The sequence below is a fragment of the Diceros bicornis genome, chromosome 4 (genome assembly GCF_020826845.1).
Source record: "Diceros bicornis minor isolate mBicDic1 chromosome 4, mDicBic1.mat.cur, whole genome shotgun sequence".
Lineage (NCBI taxonomy): Eukaryota > Metazoa > Chordata > Mammalia > Perissodactyla > Rhinocerotidae > Diceros > Diceros bicornis.
The window spans coordinates 47,121,364-47,147,018 of NC_080743.1; the positions used below are offsets into that span (position 1 = coordinate 47,121,364).

A 25,655-nucleotide genomic window follows, 5' to 3' on the forward strand; every position below is an offset into this window, starting at 1 on the left:
TAAATTCTGAGGGTAAAACAGGGTTGAAATATTAAGTTATGTATTAAAGAATTAGTAATTATGCTTACTTAGATGATCATAAATCCCTAGTTTTTCTGCAAATTGTATATCTAACATGAAATCAGTATATTTACGCTTAGATATTAAAATGCATATCAGCTAACCATACCCACGGGAATATTACTTTTAGATGACAGCCCATAGCCTAAATACCACAGTACACTTGAAAAAAGATTATCTGAACCAGAGACATAGCAAACAAAGAAATAATACAACTCCATTCTTATCAACCCAAACCCATGTAATGATACATTTTTAACAAACATTCATAAGACAATTAGGTATGAACGTGGAAACCATTAAACAATTTATCAAAAACATATCTTGCTTTAAGAAATAAAATATACAAAGTTGAGAATTAAAATGCTAACAAACAAAAGTATCGAATAAATATTTGCTTTAGGAAGAATAATTAAGTTTACATGAACTTTTTATAATATTTCTTGTTAAGCAATTATGACTTCTGTACCTATGTTCTTTGTGTTCCAATAGCTGACAGTCTCTACATGTCAGTCTATCACATGTTTCACAGAAAAGTTTCAACTGCTCTTGTTTGTGTACAGGACAGAAAACAGGGCGTTGACCAGATGCTCCAACAGACTCTGTAGCAAAATAAAACATATATTTTTAAACTAAATAAAATTTTTGCCTTTCTAAATTCTCATCAACATTGGTATCCAAAGCTTATAAAGAATAAGTAGAAATGCTACAGGGGCAAAAGAGGGAGGTTAATAGTAATCAATAAAACTGCTTCTCTCTTACCTGAGACATCTTCTTTCTTCCTGATCAAGTGATCTTTAGTGAACTTGACTCTCTGATGTGCCTCAATACATGTCTTACATAGCCACTCTCCACATTCTACACAAAAGCCAACTGCACTTGCATTGTCTTCACAACTAGTACATACCTAAAAGAGGAAATAAATACTAATCTACGTTAAATTTACAAAATATAGATCCACAAAATAAAAAGGTGAAAAATTTCTAACTTGCTCTCAAATTCATTGTACCCAGAATAAAATTTTGTTATCCATTTATCTTCAACGAAATCCTTTTCCTTCTAGATCAAACATTCAGATGGGTAAAAATCTAAGAGTAAGAACACAAAATCTGTATAAGATTTGAATTTTTAAGTAATGACTTTTTGTCTCATTTAACCAGGTCTGAGGGTGTAGAATAAAGATATCCTTTATTTTCAATTTGAAAGATGGAATTATAGCAGAACTACCCTAAATTATGTAACTATCCAAACATGTTTTTCTTATAATTTACATTTTGATATCAAGATAGGAATATAAAGAAAAATTGAGAAGCATACCTGTTCTGATTTCTCATCAGAACTGCTAGGAGCTTCAGACGTATCTTTCACAAAATAATTATCCACAAGGTCTATCTGTCTGCATTCTTGGCGGCATACTGGGCACCGTATTACGCCAACTAAAACATAAAATGATAACATTAAGAAATATTCCTCAGGAAAAAATAAGGAAATTGCACGTGATGCCCATATGGAAACTACTCATTCATATGTCATATACATATGTCATATGTCATATACAAGACCAAAGAAAGGAGCACTAAGAGATGAGTGAAATAATCCACTGAGTTATTCTATTGTGGAAAAACGATACCCTATTTAGGAAGCAAAAACAAGCATTAATATGCAAAATATTAATAAATGAAACCTAAAGGCGCTTCTTTATTACAGTATGTGGTTGGCTCAACAATGGCCCCAAAAGATATCCAGGTTCTAATCTTTGGAACCCATCAGTGTCACTTTATACAGCAAAGGGGACTTCACAGATGTGATTAAATTAAGGCTTTTGAGATGGGACTGCTGTCCTGGATTATTTGGTAGGCCCTAAATGTCATCACAAGGGATTTTTTAAGAGGGAGACAGAAGAAGATTAGACTACAGAAGAGAAGAAGGGAATTAATAATGGAAGCAGAGATTGGAGTAATACGCTTTGGAGATGGAGCCACAAGCCAAGAAATACAGGTGCCCACTATAAGCTGAACAAAGACAGGGAAATGTATTCTCTCCTCAGAGCCTCCAGAAGAAACCAGACCTGCTGACACTGACTCTAGACCAGTAAAACTGATTTCAAACTTAAGCCTCCAAAACAATAAGAGAATGTGTGTTGTTTTAAGCCACCAAGTTTATGGCAACGTTCTTACAGCAGCAAAAGAAATACATAGCATCTTATAAATTCTGACTTGGTTCAGAACTACTTGAATTCATGCTAATGTGGGAAGAAAGATCATCTGTGCCTTCACCTGCTAGCGTTCTAGCATCTAACAGAACAGATAAACCTGCTGAGGTAACATATGGAAGTTAAAGTTAAGAACTAAAAAATAGCACCACAGTCAACACAACAAACTGATTACTAGGTGTCAGCCATAAAATTGAAGATATACTATGAATGACACAATGCTTGCTGTCAAGAAAGGTTCAAGACTAGTATATAATTTTTACTTTATACCATGCACAACTATAGGAAGCACTGACCAGGATGTAAACAGAGTCCCCAAGAGTTGTGAGTACACAAACTACAGAACCTTATACAGTAGTTCTAATGGAAAATGAAAACAATTAAAATGTCGTTCTAAAAGTAGGAATGTCAGTCTCCCAATAGACATATATATAGTTAAAACAAAATCAAATTTTAATTATATATTTGAAAACAAAATATTTTTATAATATAAAATGCATACAAAGATTTTGTTCAAAGGAAATACATAAAAACAACTTTTCTAATCAAAGGAAGAAAGAATATGGTGAGAAAGGAGACAAAGAATATAAATATTTTCACATTTGAGATGGCATGAGTTAAAAACCTTTCAAGAAACAGTATAACACAACTACAAAGAAGATAATTATAAGTAATTGTAGGAGCAAAAATATGAAACCAACTAACTTCTTACAGTGATGAGTTTTCACTGAAGAGGTGACACTTACACACGGTCTTAAAGAATTAACATGCATTTAACAGTGTGCAAGAAAGAGTTTACTTGGCTGGCCTGGGTTCCTCAAACTCTGCACATTCCTAAGGAAGGTCTATCTTTTTAATACTGGCCCTTGACTGGTTCCTGGGACATGACCTCTGAACTCTTGGAATATTATGCCTGATAAGAGTGTTTTTGTATGCCTGAGGCCTTGGGCCACGCTGTATTCAGCTTGACCTCTGAGGGCAGCTGGAGTCCAAGTAGGTGGTGTCACTTCTTGGAGGCTGAACCCCTACATGACTGATGTCCGAATAAAACCCTAGACATGGAAGCTCAGGTGAGCTTCCCTGGTTGGCAATACTCCTGCATATTCTTATACATTGTTACTGGGAGAATTAAGCATGTCCCTGTGCAACTCCCCTGAAAGGAGACACCTGAAAGCTTACACCAGTTTTCTCCTAGGCTTTACACCACGCATCTTTTTCTCTTGGCTAATTTTAATCTGTATCCTTTCACTATAACAAAACACAACCTTGAGTATAACAGTTTTTCTGAATCTTGTGAGTCCTTCTAGAGAATCACTGAGCCTCAGAGTGTCTTGGGGACCCACAACTCTACTAGAAAAGGAACAGCATGCAAACCAAGAAGAGCAGGTACAAGGTTCAAAAATGAAAGAAAAAAAGAATAAGAGGTTATAAAAGAAAGAAAAATGTCTATATATACGTATAATTATATATATGTAAAATATTGAGAAAGTTAATAAGAAATTTGCAACATCTAAATGAAGGAATATTTTTGTTGAAGGATACAAAAAAGAAGACACATTCTGTTCTGAGCAAGAAACACTCAATATTATAAAAGTATCCATTATACCTGTGTAAACGAATGATTTGATTCAAGTCATATCGAGTGTTTTGTTTTTTGAACTCAATAAGCTGATTCTCAGATTCTTAAAATTTCCACTTTATCTGGCAAGCTGACATCACAGTTTATGACAACATAAATTTATCTTTTTCTCACTCCAAACCCCCATTAAAATAATATTAAGGAATTTAGAAGATAAGCACAATATCCAAAAAAAACTAAGGTGGAAGAAAGCGCAAGGCACACAAATCAGTATACAAGCAATTTCAAGAAATATAGATGTAAAAGGATACCTGAACATTGCAGAAGAAACCCAACGCACAGTACACAAGGAGTGGGGGAATACATGTGAGAAAGACTTACTTGCCATAAACATTTTCAGAGAAGCTCAGAATTCAGAAATTTCAGACACAAAAGAAGTCACAAGGGAATAAATTCAAGTCTGTAAACATCAACAAACCCCATTCCTATGCTGACTGCTTATGTCTGACAGATTACCCCGCAGCCAAGGTGTCTTACTGTCAAGAAAAAAAGAGTCTGAAGTTTCTTTAGACATCTTTTTGCTATTTGCTTCTATATTTATCTATAAATTTGAAAATTACATAAATGTTTGCTTTGAAAATGAGAGTCACTTCCCATTTGAGTTTATGAGTAAATATGCCCTTGTAATAAATATAGATCAGATGAGTGGGCTCCTGACTCAATCACTCAGTGCTACTTATGGTGAGTTTTGATTATTATACAAAATTGAAACCCAAAATTCTAAGCCCAAGCTACTGACTAGTTTTATGCATAATATCCCTAGAACTGATTTCATTGCTTCAAAGCTCAAGTTCTGAGAGACCCATTCATGCCTATTAGATTAACTTCTTTTAAATGACAGTTTACTAAAATGTACAATTTTGACGAGGGGACTCTTTATAAAACGCCCAAATACACAAGTCTACAAACTAGTTTATCTCCACAGTGTTACGTTACATGAAATTTAGTTTTACTAAGTTTACTAGTGGACTTCCATTCAAGATGGATGACTAAGCAAATGTGGAAAGACCACCTGACCCCCAACTCAAAAACAGAAATGGCTAAAATATAACAAATTAAAGTATAGTTCAAAAAATACATAACTGAGTCTGCAACCAACAAGGCAAAATTTTGAAGTGCCAGAAACAAAAAAGTAACTTAAAGCCCAAGTGGTAAGGCATTACTGCAAGTGGGCCACAGGGGTTATCAGTACCACACTGTTGGGAAGAGGAAGTAAGACAAAGGTTAAAAGGTGAAACTCAACTCCCTCAATAGAGCTACAGGGCAGGACTTACGTGCCCTACAACCTAAAATCCTTACCAGCCCTGAAGTCATCCACAGGAAGTCAGAACACCAAACAAGCTTCATGGATAGATATGTAACCAAAGTTCACACTATCTGCATAGTACACAGAAAGGACAAGTCAAGAAACTAAGAAGAAGCTTGCCTGGGAGCTTCTGGGTTGGTGAACTCATGGAGATTTGGGGAGAGTGGCATGCTCAGAGAGCATGGAAGCTCTGCACTCCTTCCCACATACCTTGGCCTAAGCATCTCTTCCATCTGGCTGTTCCTGAGTTATACCGTTTTACAATAAGCCAGTAATCTATGCAGTGCTAGATGACTTAGGGGAAGCTCATATAGTGATGCAACCTCCAGCCTTGCTACCTTCATGTCCTGGCGCCAAGTTTCCTGAGACTTCAGAAATACTGAATGGAAAATTGGGAGTAAATACATTACGAACCAGAAGGAGCCCAAGGAATCCAGTCCATCATAATGGTCATCTTCCCCAAGGCTGAAGTCAACGTTTCTCTTCTGTTCTTTATCCTAAGTTCTTATTTAAAATCTCCTCTTTAATCAACTGAGAACTCCAAACAAAACATCCACAAAGCAGAATTCACTATCTTTGCCTCATATCTACTTCTCTTCCTGGGATTCCTATTTAGGTGAATTCACATCTTCATTCAACAACAACAACAACAAAAGGAAGCTGGTCTGGAACCTCACAAACACAAAACATCTTATGAGAACACTTCCCAACCCAGGGCACAAGTGAGACTCCCACTGAAGATAAGCTCATAAATAAAACTACAATGCACATGAAGAAACTCAATACTATCAGAGTGAGTCAACAAACACAATAAACAAAAAAGTAACAACCTAAACCACACAAAACAAAGCAGTCTGAAAAAGACTTCAAATATGTGTAAAATGTTCAGAGATAAAAGTACAAAGGAATATATGAAAATGGGTAGATCAAAGAGAAAAAAAATTTAATCTTGCATAAACTTATAACACAAGTTAAATACTAAGCAAGAGATAACTGAAAAGAAAATTATCAAGGTAGAAGATAGATACGAAGAAATCACATAGAATTCAGCACAGAGATAGAGATGGAAACTACAAAAGAGAAGTTAAGAAAGCTAAAAAGCTGAATGAGAAACGCCAGCATGTGTCAAATAGCAGTTCATGAAGAAAATGAGGTAGAGACGCTATTTAAAGAGATAATGGCTGAGAATTTCTGAACAGAGGAAAAGGGCCCTTGGATTGCAATCCAAGTCCTGAGTAGGATAAATAAAATACATAAATCCACACCTAAACATAGCAAAGACAGAGAAAAAACTCTTAATAACTACTAGTAATAAAAGACAGACTGACAGCAGACCCCATCAGTAAAAAACAATGCCAAAAATAATAGGAATAATATCTTCAAAGCTTTATGAAAAAGTAACAGTCAACCTAGCAATCTGTATCCTGATAAAATTATTATTCAAGAATAAGAACAAATTAAATTTTCACACATAGAACACTACTACTCATTACTATAGAAACGAATAAAGCATTAAACCACATAAAACTGCAACAATCTGACCACTTATGACCTGCAAATATGGCAATTTTATACCGTTCAACCTAATATTTACTTGAAGAATATGGAAAAATATTTAGAAATGAGATGCAAAAAATAATTAGCAAAGGCATCTATACAACACGTTGGTATCTAAATACGCATGAGCTAAAAGCAAATATATAAGGAATATAAATATTAATTTGGGAGGTTAAAAAACATGAAATTAACATACCAAACTATAATGATCTGTTCTATTATAATTAATCTTCAGCTTTAAAAAAATCCTTCTAATTACAACCTGAAAGGAAAACCGAGAGACAAATGTCAATTAAACATAAGGTAAAGCCTTGCCTTGACAAAACGTGAGGGCCTCAAAATTCAGTCCCATAAAATAGAGAGTCAAGTTGTTAGAAAGTGAAATAACTGTGCAAGCTTTCTTAGCTGGCCAATAACAAGTTTCTGTAAGTTAAGACTTCCAGTCTTGATAGTCTGGTACCATGCTGAACGTGTTGTTCTAGGGACCACACTTTGGAAACAACTGTTCTAAAATATCGACAGGAATTCCAGGAATCTCTAGTGGTGGGCGCCACTTTTTCAATTTAATTCACAAAAATTGCCTCATGAGACTACTGGGGACAGAGGGACTCTCTGCCACCCCACATCCCTTGTCTGATGTTTCCCAACCCAATCTTGTGCTACCCTGTACTTCTGTCCTCACCCCAGTAAGAATTTTTTTTTTTTTTTTTGCTGAGAAGATTCACCCTAAGCTCACATCTGCTGCCAATCTTCCTCTTTTTTTGCTTGAGGAAGATTAGCCCTGAGCTAACATCCACGCCAATCTTCCTCTATTTTATATGTGGGTCACCACCACAGCATGGCTGACAAGTGGAGTAGGTCTGTGCCTGAGATCCAAACTCACGAACCTCGGGCCGCCAAAGCAGAGCATGCGGAACTTTAACCACTAGGCCATGGGGCTGGCCCCCTCCATAAGAATTTTAACCTGCCTGTTTGAGAATGAGGTCTATGGGGAGGACAGGAGACAATCATGATCAAATTACATCTAAGTTTGCATTAATACAAGGTTTTACTGTAAGATCAGCTAGTATTTATTGAGAAATTTATATGTATTCGTTCATTTAGTCCTCATAACAGTTCTGTAAAGTAGGTTCAACTACTATCCCCACTTCAAAAGTGAAGAAATTGAGGTTGAGAGATCAAGTAACATTCCCAAGGTCATATGACAATACAAATGGGGTGGAGGGCAAGATCTGAAACCACTATGTCTGAATCTACAGCCCATGCTCTTGAAACCTATGCTTAACTAGCTCTCTAATTAAAAAGCTGGTCCATTAGTAACAAAATAAGAAACTAAACTAAGGCAGTCATAATAGTAATATAGAGGATAAATTAGAGGCATAATTGATAGACTTAATGAATTACTGTGTAATGACAGAGAAGTAGCCGTTACAGCAAAGAAAGAATTAGAAATTTTAGATGATTTGCAAGTTTCTGGCGTAGGTAATTCACAGATAACTACGCAATTATTCAAAATGAGGGAACAGGGGCCAGCCCGGTGGCGTAGCTGTTAAGTGCCCATGCTCCGCTTTGGTGGCCCAAGGGTTCATGGGTTCGGATCCCAGGTGCGCACTGACGCAGTGCTTGTCAAGCCATGCTGTGGCGGCATCCCATATAAAGCAGAGGAAGATGGGCACAGATGTTAGCACAGGGCCAATCTTCCTCGGCTAAAAAAGAGGAAGACTGGCACTGGATGTTAGCTCAGGGCTGATCTTCCTCACCAAAAAAAAAAAATGAGGGAATAGTAACTTTAGCCAGAATCTAATAATAGTTTGGTATAGACTATGTTTAACTAACATAGGTTCTGGAGCTGAGGAGTGTGGAGAGTACCACTAGCAATACGAGTAGTTCAAATCTGAAGCACAGTTATGATTAGTGAGAGAGAACAGGACAAAGGACAGTACCCTCCGGAACACCAATACCGTTGTCACTGGTTATCCACAGGGGATTGGTTTCTGGAACGCCTGTGGATACCAAAATCTGCGGATGCTCAAGTCCCTTCTATAAAATGGCACAGAACAACGAATACCGCCAGGTTGGTTGAATTCACAGATGTGAAACCCGCAGACAAGGGGAGTCTACCATATTTACGGGTCAAGCAGAAGAAAGGGAGTTCTCAGATTTAGGAGACAGCTTTCAAACATTTTCAACTGCAAATCACAATAAGTACATTTTATATCAAAAGCCAGTACACAAACACATATGTATAACTGAAATAAATGAGAATCAAACAGGGATCAACTACTTTTTCCATTAACCACTATGATTAACTTGTCATCACAGTACCAATTTACTTTTAGAATTACATACTATCCTTAAACGTCAGTTGACTTTTGGCATGTCCTAACAATCTTTTTATTCAGCCCTAGTTTCTTTCTTTTGAAGAAGATTGGCCCTAAGACATCTGTTGCTAATCTTCCTCCTTTTTTCCCCCAAAAGCTCCAGTAGATAGTTGTATGTCATAGTTGTACAACCTTCTAGTTGCTCTATGTGGGACGCCGCCTCAGCATGGCTTGATGAATGGGGCATAGGTCCGCGCCCAGGATCCAAACCGGTGAACCTCAGGCTGCTGAAGCGGAGCACGTAAACTTAACTGCTCTGCCGAGCCCTAGCTTCTTTTTCGCATGCCCTGGAACAGTTAACTTAAACCTTCAACCATCAGCTCCCCTCTTCTTTCTCTTAGAAAGTAACTATGAATGAAAAAACATAGATACGTTTTCAGGTGGAGAAGGTTCGAGTGGAGGGGAATTTATACCTATGGCCTCTAATTACTTAAGTGGGAGGCCAGATCAAATGATGAGAGCGAGAGTCTTGTGAAATGAGTATTGAAAGTCTAAACTGAACAATCTAGGGAATGGGAAAAAGAGGTTGGAGAGAATAATAAGACTATCAAGTAGCACCAAAAGCCCTGAGCTTGAATGGAATAACCATTCCTAAGGTTAATTCCTCCCTCCACCTTGCACCTATCTCCTGTTCATCTCTATTCCTTCCTATCATGCAAACAATAATAGGTACCTACAGAGCAGAACATATTTGCTAAGAGGGAGAAAGGCAAAAATTAACAACTAGATTCTAAAGCAATATGTCACTGATCTTTTCTACAGAAATTTTATAGCAATGGAGGTAGCAAGAGAAAGATTTCAGTATGAGTATGGGGGAGTTGGAGATGTGGAATGTTGAATATGTTGCCCATTCTTACCAAAAACAGTTGGCAATGAAGAAAAGGAAAGAGACAATGATTTGCTAAGAGAGGCAGGATAAAGAAGAATACTGCTTTATACAGGGAAAAATTGGAGATATAATATAGAAAATAACTGAAATAATTTATAATCAAATTAACTTAACTCCTTAATACCATCCAGTATCATGTATTTAAATTATGCTGTTAAGTATCCAGCAAACTTCCACAAGTCAATTTTACCACTAAATTAAGACTGGCTTAAGTTGAAGTCATACTGATATATGGCCACTTACGTGCACATACGATCATATAAGACCTAACACCAATTATTAACCATAATAAAATATATTTAGGAAATGCATTAAACATGGATGTTATCCTAAAGCTTCTTGGTATTCTTTAAGCTTCTTAATTCTTAAAGATATATCAGTCTTTAAACTAAAATTCAAAAACCTTGCATAATCAGAAAATTATGAGTTCATTACCAAATATATCAATCTAATTCTAATACTCAGCACTACCTGAAATAAGGTACTCAAGTTTTTTCAATATTAACAGAAATTTGTGTAAAAATAACATAATTTTTAATTTGTGACACAGGCAAGTTACAGCCTGCTAGATATTTTAAAAAATGCAATTTTAAACAATAATAAACAGTTCAGCCAGCAATTTATTAAGAATGATTTTTATACTTTTAAAGGAAAAGAAAAAAGGAAGAAGGAAAAAGCTATAGAGATAGTATTTGGACCACAAAGCCTAAAGTGTTCACTATCTGGTCCTTTACAGAAAAAGTACTGAACATCTAGTTTAAATGAATGATTTTTCACTAACCCAGGCAGAAACAATGCCATATAACCAGAAACTTCAAGATAGTCCTTGAATTCAAGTACTCAAATCCAAAAGTACGAGAGTTCTGAGTCTTCTGAGTAGCTATAGTTCACAGGAGGGCTTCAGTCTGTGCACGTGTGTGCCTGTATGAGTAAACTTGCACACAACTAGCTTTTCTTTTCTCTCTTTTAATGGAGGAAGGAGGTATGGAACTGAAAAGGCCCAGTGGAGCCTGGAGCCATGACGATGAAGACCCTGGAGTCCACGGCTGCCTGGGTCCACTGCATCTGCTTATTCACTGCCTCCTTCAGGAGGCCATCTGAATTCTGCACTGAGAGGCTCAATCAGTCCCTGGATCATGAGAGGACTACTCCAACGCCAGCTGTACTAGCTGAGCAGGGAAACAGTGAGGCTCTGCCACTCTTCAAATGAGGTATTTAATTTGAAAATGCATTCAGCACAGGGCAGCTAAAACATAGTTTATCATGTCTTCCATAGTCTACTGATTCACCACTGACCAATAACTACACCACTACCCCCAAACTTGACCCTGAAAAGGAAGCTATACTCATGAATAGACAAAGAACAAGTATATCCCATTTGAGGAGGTTCAGTAACTTGAGGGGGACCAAGGTGAACAATCAGAACCAGTGGGCTGGCTCCTACTGAGGCAGAACTAATAGAAGAAATAATAGAGAATTTGAATAAATAAAAAAAAAAAACAAACAAAGAAACAAAGCACTGAGAACACTCAGAGAAATGCAATTAGAATATGCATCACAAATTTAAGGAAAAGGGCTCTGGTAAAATTAAATAAACATGATTTCCACATTTAAAAAAATAAAAGACCTGAAAAAAAGAACGGTAACTCCTAAGAAGCAAATTCACAGTTTGGAAGATCAAATTAAGAAACATACCTAAAACAAAAGAGAGGTTGGAAGAGAAAAGGATAAACAAATACATACCAGCAAATGGTGGGCAGGGGGAGGCAAAACAAACAAAAAGCAAAACAGGAAGCATATTAGTATTAGACAAATCTAAATTCAACTCAAAAAGCATCAAATAGAACAAGGAGGAATTTTACTTAACAATTAAGAATACAACCCACAAACAATCATAAACTTTTATGCAACAAAAAGGATTGCAGCCCCAAACAAAAAGCAAAAATATATAAAAATGAACAAACATATTGCTAAAACAAAAAGTTTAGGGGCCTTCAAACTCACATTTCCTTATCCAAATTCTGAAATCCAGAAAATTTTGATGAAAGTTGGCTTCAAACCACACTTAGTTTTGGAAAAAAACCTGACCTGAACTGGCATGAAACTATTTATATCTTTAGTTACTCTACTTAGTGTAAATACTGCTGCAGAAATACTAAGGTATTTGGTTACAAGGGTACTACCACAGACCCTGCTGAAAGGTTCAGTACCATCTTGTCTTTCTGAAACGTGAATATTTATACATCCCAAAATGCATGTGACCCCAAGCTGAATCCACAAATGGAATTTTTTAACTTGAAAATAATAAAATATTTTGTTTTCCTATGTCCATAAAACTTTAATCATGTAACTTGGCCATAATAGAAAAATAATTTTAAAGGTTTTACTGACCACATATTTGGACATAATCCAATAACCCTTTAAAAAATGAATAAATGGATGACCTCCCCACCTAACAAAAAAGTGAAATAATTGCTAAATAAGAAACGATATTCTGGCTCAAATAGAATTTTTTTTCTTTTTGCTTGAGGAAGATTAGCCCAAAGCTAACATCTGTGCCAATCTTCCTCTATCTTGTATGTGGGTCGCCACCACAGCGTGGCTAACCAGTGGTGTAGGTCCGTGCCGGGGACGCGAACCCGTGAAACTCACGAACCCAGGCTGCCGAAGCAGAGTGCGCCAAACTTAACACTACGCCACAGGCCCAGCCCCCAAACACAAAATTTTTAAGTGAAATCTTTAAAAATTACCAAAATAGAAAACATTTTATAACTTAACATTTTATTTCATAATAAAGTATCACAAAACAAAACACACACAAAGGAAAATATTTGGCCTTTGTGGCTTTTATTATAAAAATTAATGAACATGAGTTTATCTTTTAAAGATACACATAGTTACAGTTAAACTACTGAAAGTCAATGACAAGAAAATTTTGAAAGAAGCAAAAAGTGACTCGTGATGTACAACGGAACAATAAGATTAACAGTAGAGTCAGCAGAAACAACAGAGGCCAGAAAGCACTGGGATGACATAATTCAAAGTAGTGAAAGAAAAAATTACAAACCAAGAATTCTATATTCATCAAAACTAACCCACAAAAACAAAAATGAAATAAAGACATCCTGATATAAACATGGATTGAGAGAATTCATTACAAGTCAACCTGCCTTACAAGAAATGCTAAAGAAAGTTCCTCAGGCTGAAAGGAAGTGACATCAGAGAGTAACTCAAATGCATATAAAGAAATAAAGAGCACAGGTGAGGTTAATTATATAGGTAAATGTATAACACCATATAAACCTATTATTTCTCTCTCTTTAACCCATTTAAAAGAAAATTACATAAAACAATATTAAGACAAAGGAGAAAAAAGGAAATGGAGTTATACTGGAGTAAGGACATGACACCAAACCATGACCCAAAGCCACAGAAATTAGAGAGTACCAGAAATGATAAATATATGCAGGTTAATATAAGATACTCTATATTCTTTTTCCTTTCTTCTCTTCACTTCTTTAAAAATCTAAGAGTGTATAAACAATAACTATAACAGTATTACTGGGTTTATAACATATAGATGTAACATATATAACAAGAGGACAAAGGAAGGGGGAGGGAAAGGAGTCATATTGGAGAAGGTTGCTATATTTCACTGAAATCACGTTAGTACTAACCTGAAATAGACTGTGATAAACTACGATACATGTTAGAATGCACAGAGCAATCACTAAGAAATTAACTCAAAAATTATACAAAAAAACAACAAAGGCATTAAGATGGAATGCTAGAAAATAACCATTTAATACAAAAGGCAAATAAGGAAGAACCAAGGAACAAAAGAAATATGTTAGAAAACAAACAGCAAAACAACCAGCAAAACAACCAACACAGATCTGATCATATCAATAATGATAGTAAATGAGTGAATTAAACACTCCAATCAAAAGGCAGACTAGATACAAAAAACATTAAATATATGCTGCTTACAAGAGACACACTTTAGATCAAAGACACAAATAGGATGAAAGAAAAAAGATGAAAAATATATCATGGAAACTAACTATAAAAGAGCTGGAGTAGCTATACTAATATCAGATAAAACAGAATTAGACCAAAAAAAAGTTAGTAGAGACAAAATTGAATGCTTTATAATGATAAAAATGTCAATTTTCAGAAAGATATAATAAAAACCATACGTGCACCTAACATGACAGCTTCAAAATACAGGAAGAAAAACCTGGTAAAATTGAAAGGAGACAGATAAAACAAAGCACAAAGATGAACAAAAGACTGGGGGTAAAAACACAGAGGCTCACTACCTGTGAGACAATATCAAGTGGTTTAATATATTTGTAATTGGAGTCCCAAGGAGAGGAGATAAAAAAGGTTTAGAAAAATATTTTAAGAAATTATGGCCAGATTAGCAACAGATGTTAGCTCAGGGCAAATCTTCCTCAGCAAAAAAAAATAAAAAACAGTCACCAGCTTTTGGGCCAGCCCCGGTGGCCTAGTGATTAAGTTCAGCATGCTCTGCTTCGGCAGCCAGGGTTCAGTTCCCAGGCACAGACCTACACCACTCGTCTGCCAGTGGCCATGCTGTGGTGGCAGCTCACATACAAAAAGAGGAAGACTGTCAGCAGATTTTAGCTCAGGGTGAATCTTACTCAGCAAAAAAAAAAAAAAAAAAAAAAAGAAAGAAAGAATGGCCAAAGTTTTTCCAACTTGAACAAAAACAATAATCCAGAGACAAAAGAATCTTAATAATTCTTGAGGATTATACCTCTAAATAAAACCATGCCAAGGTACATCATAAAATCAAATTGCTGAAAACCAGTAATAAAGAGTAAATATTAGAGGCAGAGGGGGAAAAAAAAGATACATTACATACAAAGGAACAAAGCTAACCATGACAGCAGACCTCTCATCAGAAACTATAAAAGCCAGAGGAAATTAACGAAGCGACATCTTTAAAGTAGCAAAAGCAGGGGCCGCCTGGTGGTGCAGCAGTTAAGTACTCAAGCTCTGCTTTGGCGGCCCGGGGTTCGCAGGTTCGGATCTCGGGCATGCACCAATACACCATTGTCAAGCCATGCTGCGGCGGCGTCCAATATAAAGTAGAGGAAGATGGGCACAGATGTTAGCCCAGGGCCAATCTTCCTCAGCAAAAAGAGGAGGATTGGCATCAGATGTTGGCTCAGGGATGGTCTTCCTCACCAAAAAAAAAAAAAAAAAGCAAAGTAGCAAAAGCAAAGACATGAATAAGCAAACCAACCTAAACGACAAATTATAGGGGGAAAAAAACAGCAGAGGTTGCAGATATAGAATTAGTGCATAAATATAAAATCAATGTTTAATGCAATAAAAATGTAAAATGTAACCCTGACCAAAGAAAAACAATATAAAAACAGATTTTTTTTAAAAAGAACAGAAATCTAGAAACAAAAACAGCTAAATAAAAGTATTAAAATGAAAGAAGACCATGACAAAAATAAAAGTATAATGAAATTTTTCAGTACACTTTTCAAATGGGATAAAAAAGAAAAACAAAAAGAAAACAGAAAATACAACTTAAGAGCTATTTATATATTCTTGGAATAGAAAACATTTTTTTGGTATGTCTGTAGAATACTGAGAAAATTTAATCTTGTATTTAGTTACCAATTACTAGTAATTGGTAGTAATTACTAGTAATAGTTGTTGTTAAAGATTAGGAACGACAGAACTTAGCTCCTTCCCTAAGAAATTAAAAAAAAAAAAAAGTGTGAAGAGCAAATTAAATATATAAGACGAAATACTACTGAAAACAAAATTGAAAAACTGAATTTAAACAATTTTTCTTTCAATAAAAAGTAAAATAAACCTTCACAAATCTAATAAAATATAGAAGAAAAAAAGAAAAGCAACAAATACATAAGAAATATAAAAGAATATTACTAAGTCTATGTCAGCAACTACTACATGTAGCTCTAAAACAAGAAATTTTAAAACCTAGAGTAAATGGACAATTTCCTAGTAAAATGTGACTTATCAATACCAAACCAAGAATTAAAAACTTAAACAGATGTATTAGCTTACAGAGACTGGTAAGAGCAGCCAGTTTTAAAAATTCCAAATCAACATCGTTTTACAGAGGGTCGGCCCGGTGGCTTAGCAGTTAAGTGTGCGCGCTCCGCTACTGGCGGCCCGGGTTCGGATCCCGGGCGCGCACCGACGCACCGCTTCTCCAGCCATGCTGAGGCCGCGTGCCACATACAGCAACTAGAAGGATATGCAACTATGACTTACAACTATCTACTGGGGCTTCAGGGAAAAAAAAAAGGAGGAGGATTGGCAATAGATGTTAGCTCAGAGCCGGTCTTCCTCAGCAAAAAGAGGAGGATTGGCACGGATGTTAGCTCAGGGCTGATCTTCCTCACAAAAAAAAAAAAAACAAGATGGTTTTACAGAGAACTAATGTTTAAACAACAGACCAGCATCCCATTATTAAGCTAATCTAGAACAAGAGCAAAAAAGGAAAATCTCATTTTATAAAGCCCAACATTAATATGAAAATTTGACAAAGACAATGCAAAAGAAGAAAACTGCAGACCATTCTAACATATTGATTCTACATTTCTAAATAAAATATTTAGTAATCAATCTGGCAATCTGTCAAAAGAACATTATGAGCAACTAAGGTTTACATCAGGAATTCAAGGATTACTCAACATCAGGAATATTAACAAAATAATCATATCAAAACAACTAAAGGAGAAAACCATATGGTTAAATGAATAGATACTCAAGTAGCATATGATAAAATACAGATATTAATAAAAACTCTAAGAAATAGAAGCAAACAACTTAAATATGAAAAGAATCACCTACCAAAAAATTAAATAGCATTCAAAAAGAGCAAAATGTTAACAACTTTTCAAATCAGAAACCAAGCATCATTTATCCAAGGAGCAATACAACAAAATAATGGCACAGACTCTGGGACCAGACTAATTAGGTTTAAATTCCAAGCCCATTCCCTTCTGAGTTGTGTGACTTTGGGTTAGTTCCTTAACCTTGCAGTCTTGGTTTCCCATTTGTAAAACAGGGATAATAATAGCATCTATCTAAAGGGGTGTTGGAAGATTGCACATGTTAATAAATGTAAAATGTGACACACCATAAGTACTCAGAAAATGTTAGTTATTAGTTACTACTTGTCTCAAAGATTATACAGCATCACTGTAATGAAACTTTCTGCAATAATGAAAACGTGCTGTACCTGCACTGCCCAACGCAGTAGTCAAGGCAACAGGTGGCCACTGAGCATGTGGAAAGGAGCTTACTGCAACTAACAAAGTACATTCTTTAATTTAATTTTAGTTAATTCAAACTTAAATAGCCACAAGTGACTAGTTGCAACAGCACAGGCCAGTGCAGACTAGAAAATGTAGATTACCTGAGATGTTACTTATTTTTTTAAAATACTAAACTTAAAAAGATAATTTAGGGGCCAGCCCAGTGGCGTAGTGGTTAAGTTTGCGCACTCCGCTTCGGCACCCCGGAGTTCACAGGTAGATCCCAGGCACGGACCTGCGCACCACTTATCAAGCCATGCTGTGGCAGGCATCCAACATATAAAGTAGAGGAAGATGGGCACAGTTGTTGGCCCAGGGCCGATCTTCCTCAGCAAAAAGACGAGGATTGGCAGCAGATGTTAGTTCAGGGCTAATCTTCCTCTCACACACACAAAAAAGATAATATCACAAAATGAATATACAAAAGAAAAAACTAACAGCTACCCAACTTCCACTAATGGAAGAATGAAAAGCAAATGCTCTCCTCAAAGCCCAACTATAAAACTGGACAAAACTGTCACACACACACACACACACACACACACACACACACACACACACACACACAAATCCATCTATTTCAGAACACAAGGAAACAACCAGTATCAGAAATAATGAGAGCGCTTATTCTACAAAAACTGCTCAAGTTTCAGGTAAAAACAGTGACAGACACTGGCCTTCTTGCCCAAGGATGATCTTATGATCCCCACTCCCACCTCAAGTCTGGTCTGCAAGATCAGTAGGTTTGCTGAAGTGGAGCTGACCATAAAAACAGCAGCAGCTTTCCTGCCATATGAGGCAGAAACAATTGTGGGAGGAGGGCAAATGTGAAAGAAGCTTTGCCAGCTAAAAGTAGGTAGTCAGGAAAGGACAGCTTTGCTATACTTAGGTTAGGGTCACTGAGGTTGGGGCAAGCAGTAGCCCCAATAGAAAATTAACATAGGGCCGGCCCCATGGCTTAGCGGTTAAGTGCGCGTGCTCCGCTGCTGGCGGCCCGGGTTTGGATCCCGGGCGCGCACCAACGCACCACTTCTCCGGCCATGCTGAGGCAGCGTCCCACATACAGCAACTAGAAGGATGTGCAGCTATGACATACAACTATCTACTGGGGCTTTAGGGGGAAAAATAAATAAATAAATAAATAAAACCTAAAAAAAAGAAAAAGAAAATTAATATAAGACACTTAAAATGAGAGTGACAGAAGGACTAAGATCAACTCTCCACACATACCTAGCTAACTAAAAAGAAGACCCAAGACAGCTCAGCAAAAACTAAATGCCAAGTGAGACTAAAAACTGACTGCAACTTTGAATGTGTTTCCCAAACCATTGGGAGAGATCAATCATTAGCAGGAGGTAAGCCTCATAGGCTCAAGGTATTTGATCACAATTGCTGACCAAAGCATTGGCTGACCACCAAGCTATGCAGATAACAGGAGCAACCCCAAGGAAGCCAGGCTAAACAATAAAAATAAAAATACTAAAAAGAGCTATCAGTGGCTATACACTGTACAGATGACAGATTCTACACTGTAAGTCTAAGCAAGTTTCCAAAAAATGGCAACAACCTACAGAAAATTAAAGCAGAATTCAGAGTTGCTACAACATATTTATCTAAGATGTCAATTGGGGAAACATTCAAAGAAACAGAAAAGTGTGACCTAACCTCAGAGAAAAAATAAAAATCAGTCAACTAATTAAGTGAGCCCAGACACTGGAGTTAGTAGACAAAGATTTCAAAGCAGCTATTATAAATATTTCCAAAAATAAAATGAATTTTTCAAAGCATAAAGTAAAACATGAGGGCAGTGCCTCAACATATAGGAAGTCTCAAAAGAGAACTAGAAACTATGATAACCCATTGAGACGAAAAGTACAACATCCAAAATAAAAATTTCATTACATATCTGGGCTCAATAGTAGACTTGAGTGAACTTGTAGATAAATAAATTAAAAGTATCCAATCCAAAAAAGAGGTAAAAAGACCAAAGAAAAAGGAACGGATCCTCGGAGACCGGTGGGACAACATCAAGAATCCCGACGTAAATGTAACGGAGTCCCAGGAGATGAGAGTGAGGAGTAGGAAAAATGTTTGAAAAAATAATGGCTGAAAATGTCCCTAACTTGATGAAATACACTCATCTGTAGATTCAAAAAGCTGGAAGAACTCCAAATATGATAAACACAAAATGAATCAAACCTAGGTATATCATAATCAAACTTCTGAAAGACAAACATTTTCAAAGAAAATCTTTACAGCAGCAAGAGAAAAACAATTCATCACATATAAGAGGACAATACCATTAACATCCGACTTTTCATCAGAAACAATGGAGGCCAGAAAGCAATGAAATGACATATTTAAAGTACTGAAAGAAAGACTGTAAACAAATAATTCTAAATCGAGCAAAAATATTCTTCAAGGGGCCAACCCGGTGGCATAGTGGTTAAGTTCACGTGCTCTGCTTCAGTGGCCCCAGGTTCATGGGTTCAGATCCTGGGTGTGGACCTATATACGCTCATCAAGCCACGATGTGGTGGCGTCCCACAAACAAAATAAAGTAAGACTGACAGAGAAGTTAGCTCAGCGACAATCTTCCTCAAACAAAAAAAAAGGAAGATTGGCTACAGATGTTAGCTCATGGCCAATCTTCCTCACCAAAAAATATATATATATTCTTCAAAATGAACGCAAAATAAAGACATCCCCAGATAAAGAAAAACTAAGAGAATGTCACTAATATATTTGTACCACAAAAAATACTAAAAGAAGTCCATGAGGCTGAAAAGAATTGAAACCAAACTGTAACTCAGATCCACAGGAAGGAAATGAGAAGCACTAGAAATGATCGACATGGGGGAAGATATAAAAGACTATTTTTTCCTCTTAATTTCTTTAAAAGAAACATAATTGTTTAAAGTAATAATCATAACAACGTACTGATGGTTTTTTAAACATATAAATGGAATAGTATGATAGTACAATGGAGAGAAATGGCTCTATAGTGGAGCAAAGTTGCTAAATTTCAACAAATACAGTATTACCCTGAAATGGGTTGTGATAAATTGAAGATGTATATTATAATTGCTAGAGCAACAACTAAAAAAACAACGTAAATATAAAATTAGAGAAAATTTTGAAGTACATTAAAAATATTGGTGAACACAAAAGAAAGGAACAAAAAACTGGCATGACATAAATAGAAAACAAACAGCAAAATAGCCAACCTAAATTCACCCATATCATTACTTACATTAAATATGAATGGACTGGGGCTGGCCCCGTGGCTCAGCGGTTAAGTGCGCGCACTCCGCTACTGGCGGCCCGGGGTTCGGATCCCAGGTGTGCACCAACGCACCACTTGTCTGGCCATGCTGAGGCGGTGTCCCACATACAGCAACTAGAAAGATGTGCAACTACGACATACAACTATCTACTGGGGCTTTGGGGAGAAAAAGGGGAAAAAAGGAGGAGGACTGGCAATAGATGTTAGCTCAGGGCTGGTCTTCCTCAGCAAAAAGAGGAGGATTGGCATGGATGTTAGCTCAGGGCTGATCTTCCTCACACACACACACACAAATATGAATGGACCAAGCATTCCAATAAAAAGGCAGAGATTGTCAGACTGCATAAAATACAAAATCCAAGTATATGTGGTCTAAAATAAACATTTTTAGATTCAAAGACACAACACATTAAAAGTAAAAGGAGAGGAAAAGATACAGTCATCCCTGGGTATACTCGGAAAGATTGATTCCAGGAACCCCTGTGAATACCAAAATCCACAGATGCTCAGGTCCCTTATATAAAATGGCATAGTACAATAAATACAGTCAGCCCTCCATATCTGCAGGCCAATACATCAGGAATATGGAATAATTATAAACGTCTATGCATCTAACAAATACACAAAGCAAAAACTAATAGAACAAAAGGAGAAATGGACAATTCAACAATTTATGTTGGAGATTTCAATATTCATCTCTCAGAAATTGATAAAACAACTACACTACAAAGATATAGAGGCCTTCAACAACATACTAACCAAAATAAACAAGTGGGGACTACATCAAACTAAAAAGCTTCTGCACAGCAAAGGAAAGCATCAACAAAATGAAAAAGCAATCTACTGAATGGCAGAAAGTATTTGCAAATCATGTACTTGATTAAGGGGTTAATATCAAAAATATATAAAGAACTCACACAACTCAATAGGAAAAATACAAACAATCCAACTTAAAAATGGGCAGAAGTGAACATTTTTCCAAAGACATACAAATGGCCAACAGGTATATGAAAAGATGCTCAACATCACTAATCATCAAATGCAAATCAAAACCACAATGAGATATCACCTCGAATCTGTTAGAATGGCTATCATAAAAAAAACGAGATAGGGCCGGCCCCGTGGCTTAGCGGTTAAGTGCGCGCGCTCTGCTGCTGGCGGCCCGGGTTCGGATCCCTGGCGCGCACCGAGGCACCGCTTCTCCGGCCATGCTGAGGCCGCGTCCCACATACAGCAACTAGAAGGATGTGCAACTATGACATACAACTATCTACTGGGGCTTTGGGGGGAAAAGAATAAATAAATAAAATCTTTAAAAAAATAAAAAAGAGATAACAAGTATCGGTGAGGATATGGAGAAAAGGGAACCCTTGTGCACTGTTTGTGGGAATGTAAATTGGTGCAGCCATTATGGAAAACAGCATGGAAGTTTCTCAAGAAATTAAAAATAGAATTACTATATGATCCAGCAATTCCACTTTTGTGTATATAGCCAAAGGGAAGGAAAACAGGACACTGAAGAGATACCTGCACTCCCAAGTTCATGGCAGCATTATTCACAACAGTCAAAATATAAGTGTTGTGGTATATATACACACTATATATATATATATATATATATATATATATATATATATACATGGAATAGTATTCAGTCATGAGAAAGAAGGAAATCCTGCCATTTATGACAACATGGATGGACCCTGAGGGCATTATGCTAAGTGAAATAAGTCAGACAAAGACAAACACTGTGTGGTTTCACTTATATGTGGAAGATTGGAAAAAAGGTCAAACTCATAGAAAAAAGAGAGTAGTACAGTGGTTGTCAGGGGCTGGGGGGTGGGGGAAATAGGAAGAGGTTGGTAAAAGGGTACAAACTTTGTGCTATATAAGGCCTGAAGATCTAATGTATAACACGGTGACTATAGTTGATAACAACGTATTGTACAATTGAAATTTGCTAAGAGTAGAATTTAAATGTTCTCACCTATATATATATACATATAAAATTATGTGATGGATGTATCAATTGAATAGATGGGAGTAATCTTTCCACAATGTATACGTATATCAAATCATCATGATGTACACTTTAAATATCTTACAATTTTGTCAATTATCCCTCAATAAAGTTGAAAGAAAAGAAAAAAAAACCCTCAACATCTTCACCACTGTGACTTAAAAGAGACTTTAACTGAGGCTGACATTATTTCTTACCTAAACCACTAAAAACATTCCTACCCCTCCACGTCAGTGGGTAGTTAAGAGGGAGCTGAACTTCTACCCCATTTGGCAATAACAAAGAGGAATAAGGTGGTAAGCGGTGGAGCAAGTCAACACTCCACTTCCCGTCCCCTTCTCTTGTATGCTAAATTCCCAGGAGGAAGCTGAGATTCCAGCCCTACCCTGCAGCTAAAAAGTGGCGTGAGTCAGCCCTATGCTTCCTCCTTCCCTGGATCCGGGGTTCGGATCCCAGGTGTGCACCAACACACCGCTTGTCAAGCCATGCTGTGGCGGCATCCCATATAAAGGGAGGAAGATGGGCATAGACGTTAGCCCAGGGCCAATCTTCCTCAGCAAAAAGAGGAGGATTGGCAACAGATGTTAGCTTAGGGCTAATCTTCCTTACCAAAAAAAAAAAAGAAGAAAACAACAGAGGAATCAAACAAAAAAACATATGAGCAGATTTAAGCCCTAACGTATCAAATATTACCTTAAATGTAAACAGTCTAAAGACACAAATTAAAAAACAAACACTGGCAGAATGGATAAAATAAAAACATGATCCAATAATATAGTGTCTAAGAGAGGCTCACTTCAAACACAGACATAAATACATTGAAAGCAAAAGGATGAAAAAAGATAGGCCATGAATTAAAAAAGCAGGACAGAACCAACTTTTGAAAAGGTAGTGAGAGGAGCTCTGCAGGTCCCTCCACAAGAAAACGACTACAACTGGTGAAAATTATTCTTTAAAAAACAACGATTTAAAGTCTCTAGAAACTGTCCTAAGGGCATACAATAAAAAAAGAAAATTTATTCAAGAAAATATGCTAGGGGCCGGCCCCGTGGCTTAGCGGTTGAGTGTGCGCGCTCCGCTGCTGGCTGCCCGGGATCGGATCCCGGGCGCGCACCGACGCACCGATTCTCCGGCCGTGCTGAGGCCACGTCCCACATGCAGCAACTGGAGGGATGTGCAGCTATGACATACAACTATCTACTGGGGCTTTGGGGGGAAAGAAAATAAATAAATAAAATCTTTTAAAAAAAAAAAAAGAAAAAGAAAATATGCTACATCTTGGTAAAAAAAAAAATCAAGTCTGTGGCACTTAAGCCACAACCCACTCCCCTTCTTACTCCACCAGCTCATCACGATGAAAGCAACACTCTAAACAGGTATAGCCAGAAAGACCTCTCCCACAAGCTCCAAGTCAAAGGCTGTAATACTTTCCCCAAGAGGGACAGACCATCAGCATTTCTCATCCCACACAGCTCTGGACTGAAAATGCTAAATTCAAGGTAGTGTGACCAAGAGGTCAAGAGCTCCCTTGCCTCCATGCAGCCCCAACTCATTGAGCACAGCTCTGTCCCAGGTACAGCAGGACAAAAATACTGGGGCAACTGGCTGACTCGCTCATAGGGCAGAGTTTCCATGCCTAAGGAGAGCCAAGCCAATAAGACTAGAGGCTACTACAGCCCACCCAGCACCCTGCTCATACAGCAAGGATGTCACCCCAAGAAGTGAGCCACTGACCCCACCTACAGCTCCAGAGCAGTGGCTCAGAGAATTTGCCCAGGGGGAGAGTTAGGCTATTAAGAACAAAGAGTTCTAAGGGGCCGGCCTGACAGCATAGCGGTTAGGTTCACAGGCTCCGCTTTGGAGGCCCAGGGTTCACCAGTTCAGATCCTGGGCGCAGACATATGCACTGCTCACCAAGCCATGCTGAGGTGGCATCCCACACAGAGCAACTACAAGGATGTACAACTATGACATACAACTATCTACTGGGGCTTTGGGGAGAAAAAAGAAAAAAAAAAAAGAGCAAGATTGGCAACAGATGTTAGCTCAGGGCCAATTTTCCTCAAAAAACCAAAAAAAGAACAGAGTTCTGAAGCTCTTCCCAAGAGAACTGACTTTATTTGGAATAGAGTATGCAAAAGATCAAACCTAACGGCACTCTTAAATAAACAGAGGAAATTTTGGTGACAAACAATTAAGAGGAAGCTGATAGCTCCATAAGAACATAAGCTAAACCACAGTCCAGCTAGTTTTATGAGAGACTCAAGGAACCTAAAAAGGAGCCGTCCTGGGGTCATAAAAAACCTCAAAGACTAACCTCAAAAACTACCTGGGAAAGGGGTCTGAATTTAATTACAACAGACTGTGGAAAAAGTTATGTCCCAGGGCACTGTCAAAACAATAGAGTAGTTAGTGGAACCTAACAGCTCAGTGTGATACCAACAGAGGCAGAGAGCTTAACAGAGATCAAGGAAATAGTCAAAAGGAGCCCTCCTAATACCCCAGGGTAACAGCAAATGCCCAAGGTTATGGCCTCTGACAAGAGACATCAAAGGTTTCACACTGCAGTGGAAAATAAACTTGGCTTCACTAAAATGATCCACTAAAGTCACTAAACAAATAAACAATCAAACAACAACTGACAGCCCTGGGAGTAGAGAAGATCAGTATCACAAAAGAAAGCAGAAATGAAAAAATGGAAGAACAAAAAATATGAGACATATAGAAAAAGAAAAGCAAAATGGCAGGCATAAATCCAACTGTATTAACAGTAATATCAAATGTGAATGGATTAAACAATCCAACCAAAAGACAGAGACTAGCAGGCTGGATTGGGAAAAAAAAAAAAAAGACCCAGCTATACACTGTCTACAAAAGACACAATTTAGACCCAAACATACAAATAGGTTCAAAGTAGAAGGGTGGGAAAAGATATATCAATCAAACAGCAACCATAACAAAGCTGTAG

At 37.2% G+C, this 25,655-nt stretch overlaps 1 protein-coding gene across 2 annotated transcripts in view; it reads right to left on the reverse strand.

Moving 5' to 3' along the window:
• TRIM33 (tripartite motif containing 33) overlaps positions 1–25,655 on the reverse strand; it is a 115,764-nt gene that overhangs the window by 66,511 nt on the left and 23,598 nt on the right. For both annotated transcript variants that reach the window (XM_058538857.1, XM_058538856.1), the window contains exons 2-4: positions 1,378–1,496; positions 823–967; positions 530–662 (exon numbers count right to left, since the gene is read on the reverse strand). In XM_058538857.1, the coding sequence (XP_058394840.1) occupies positions 530–662; positions 823–967; positions 1,378–1,496 (397 nt within the window). The remainder of the gene's footprint in view (positions 1–529; positions 663–822; positions 968–1,377; positions 1,497–25,655) is intronic.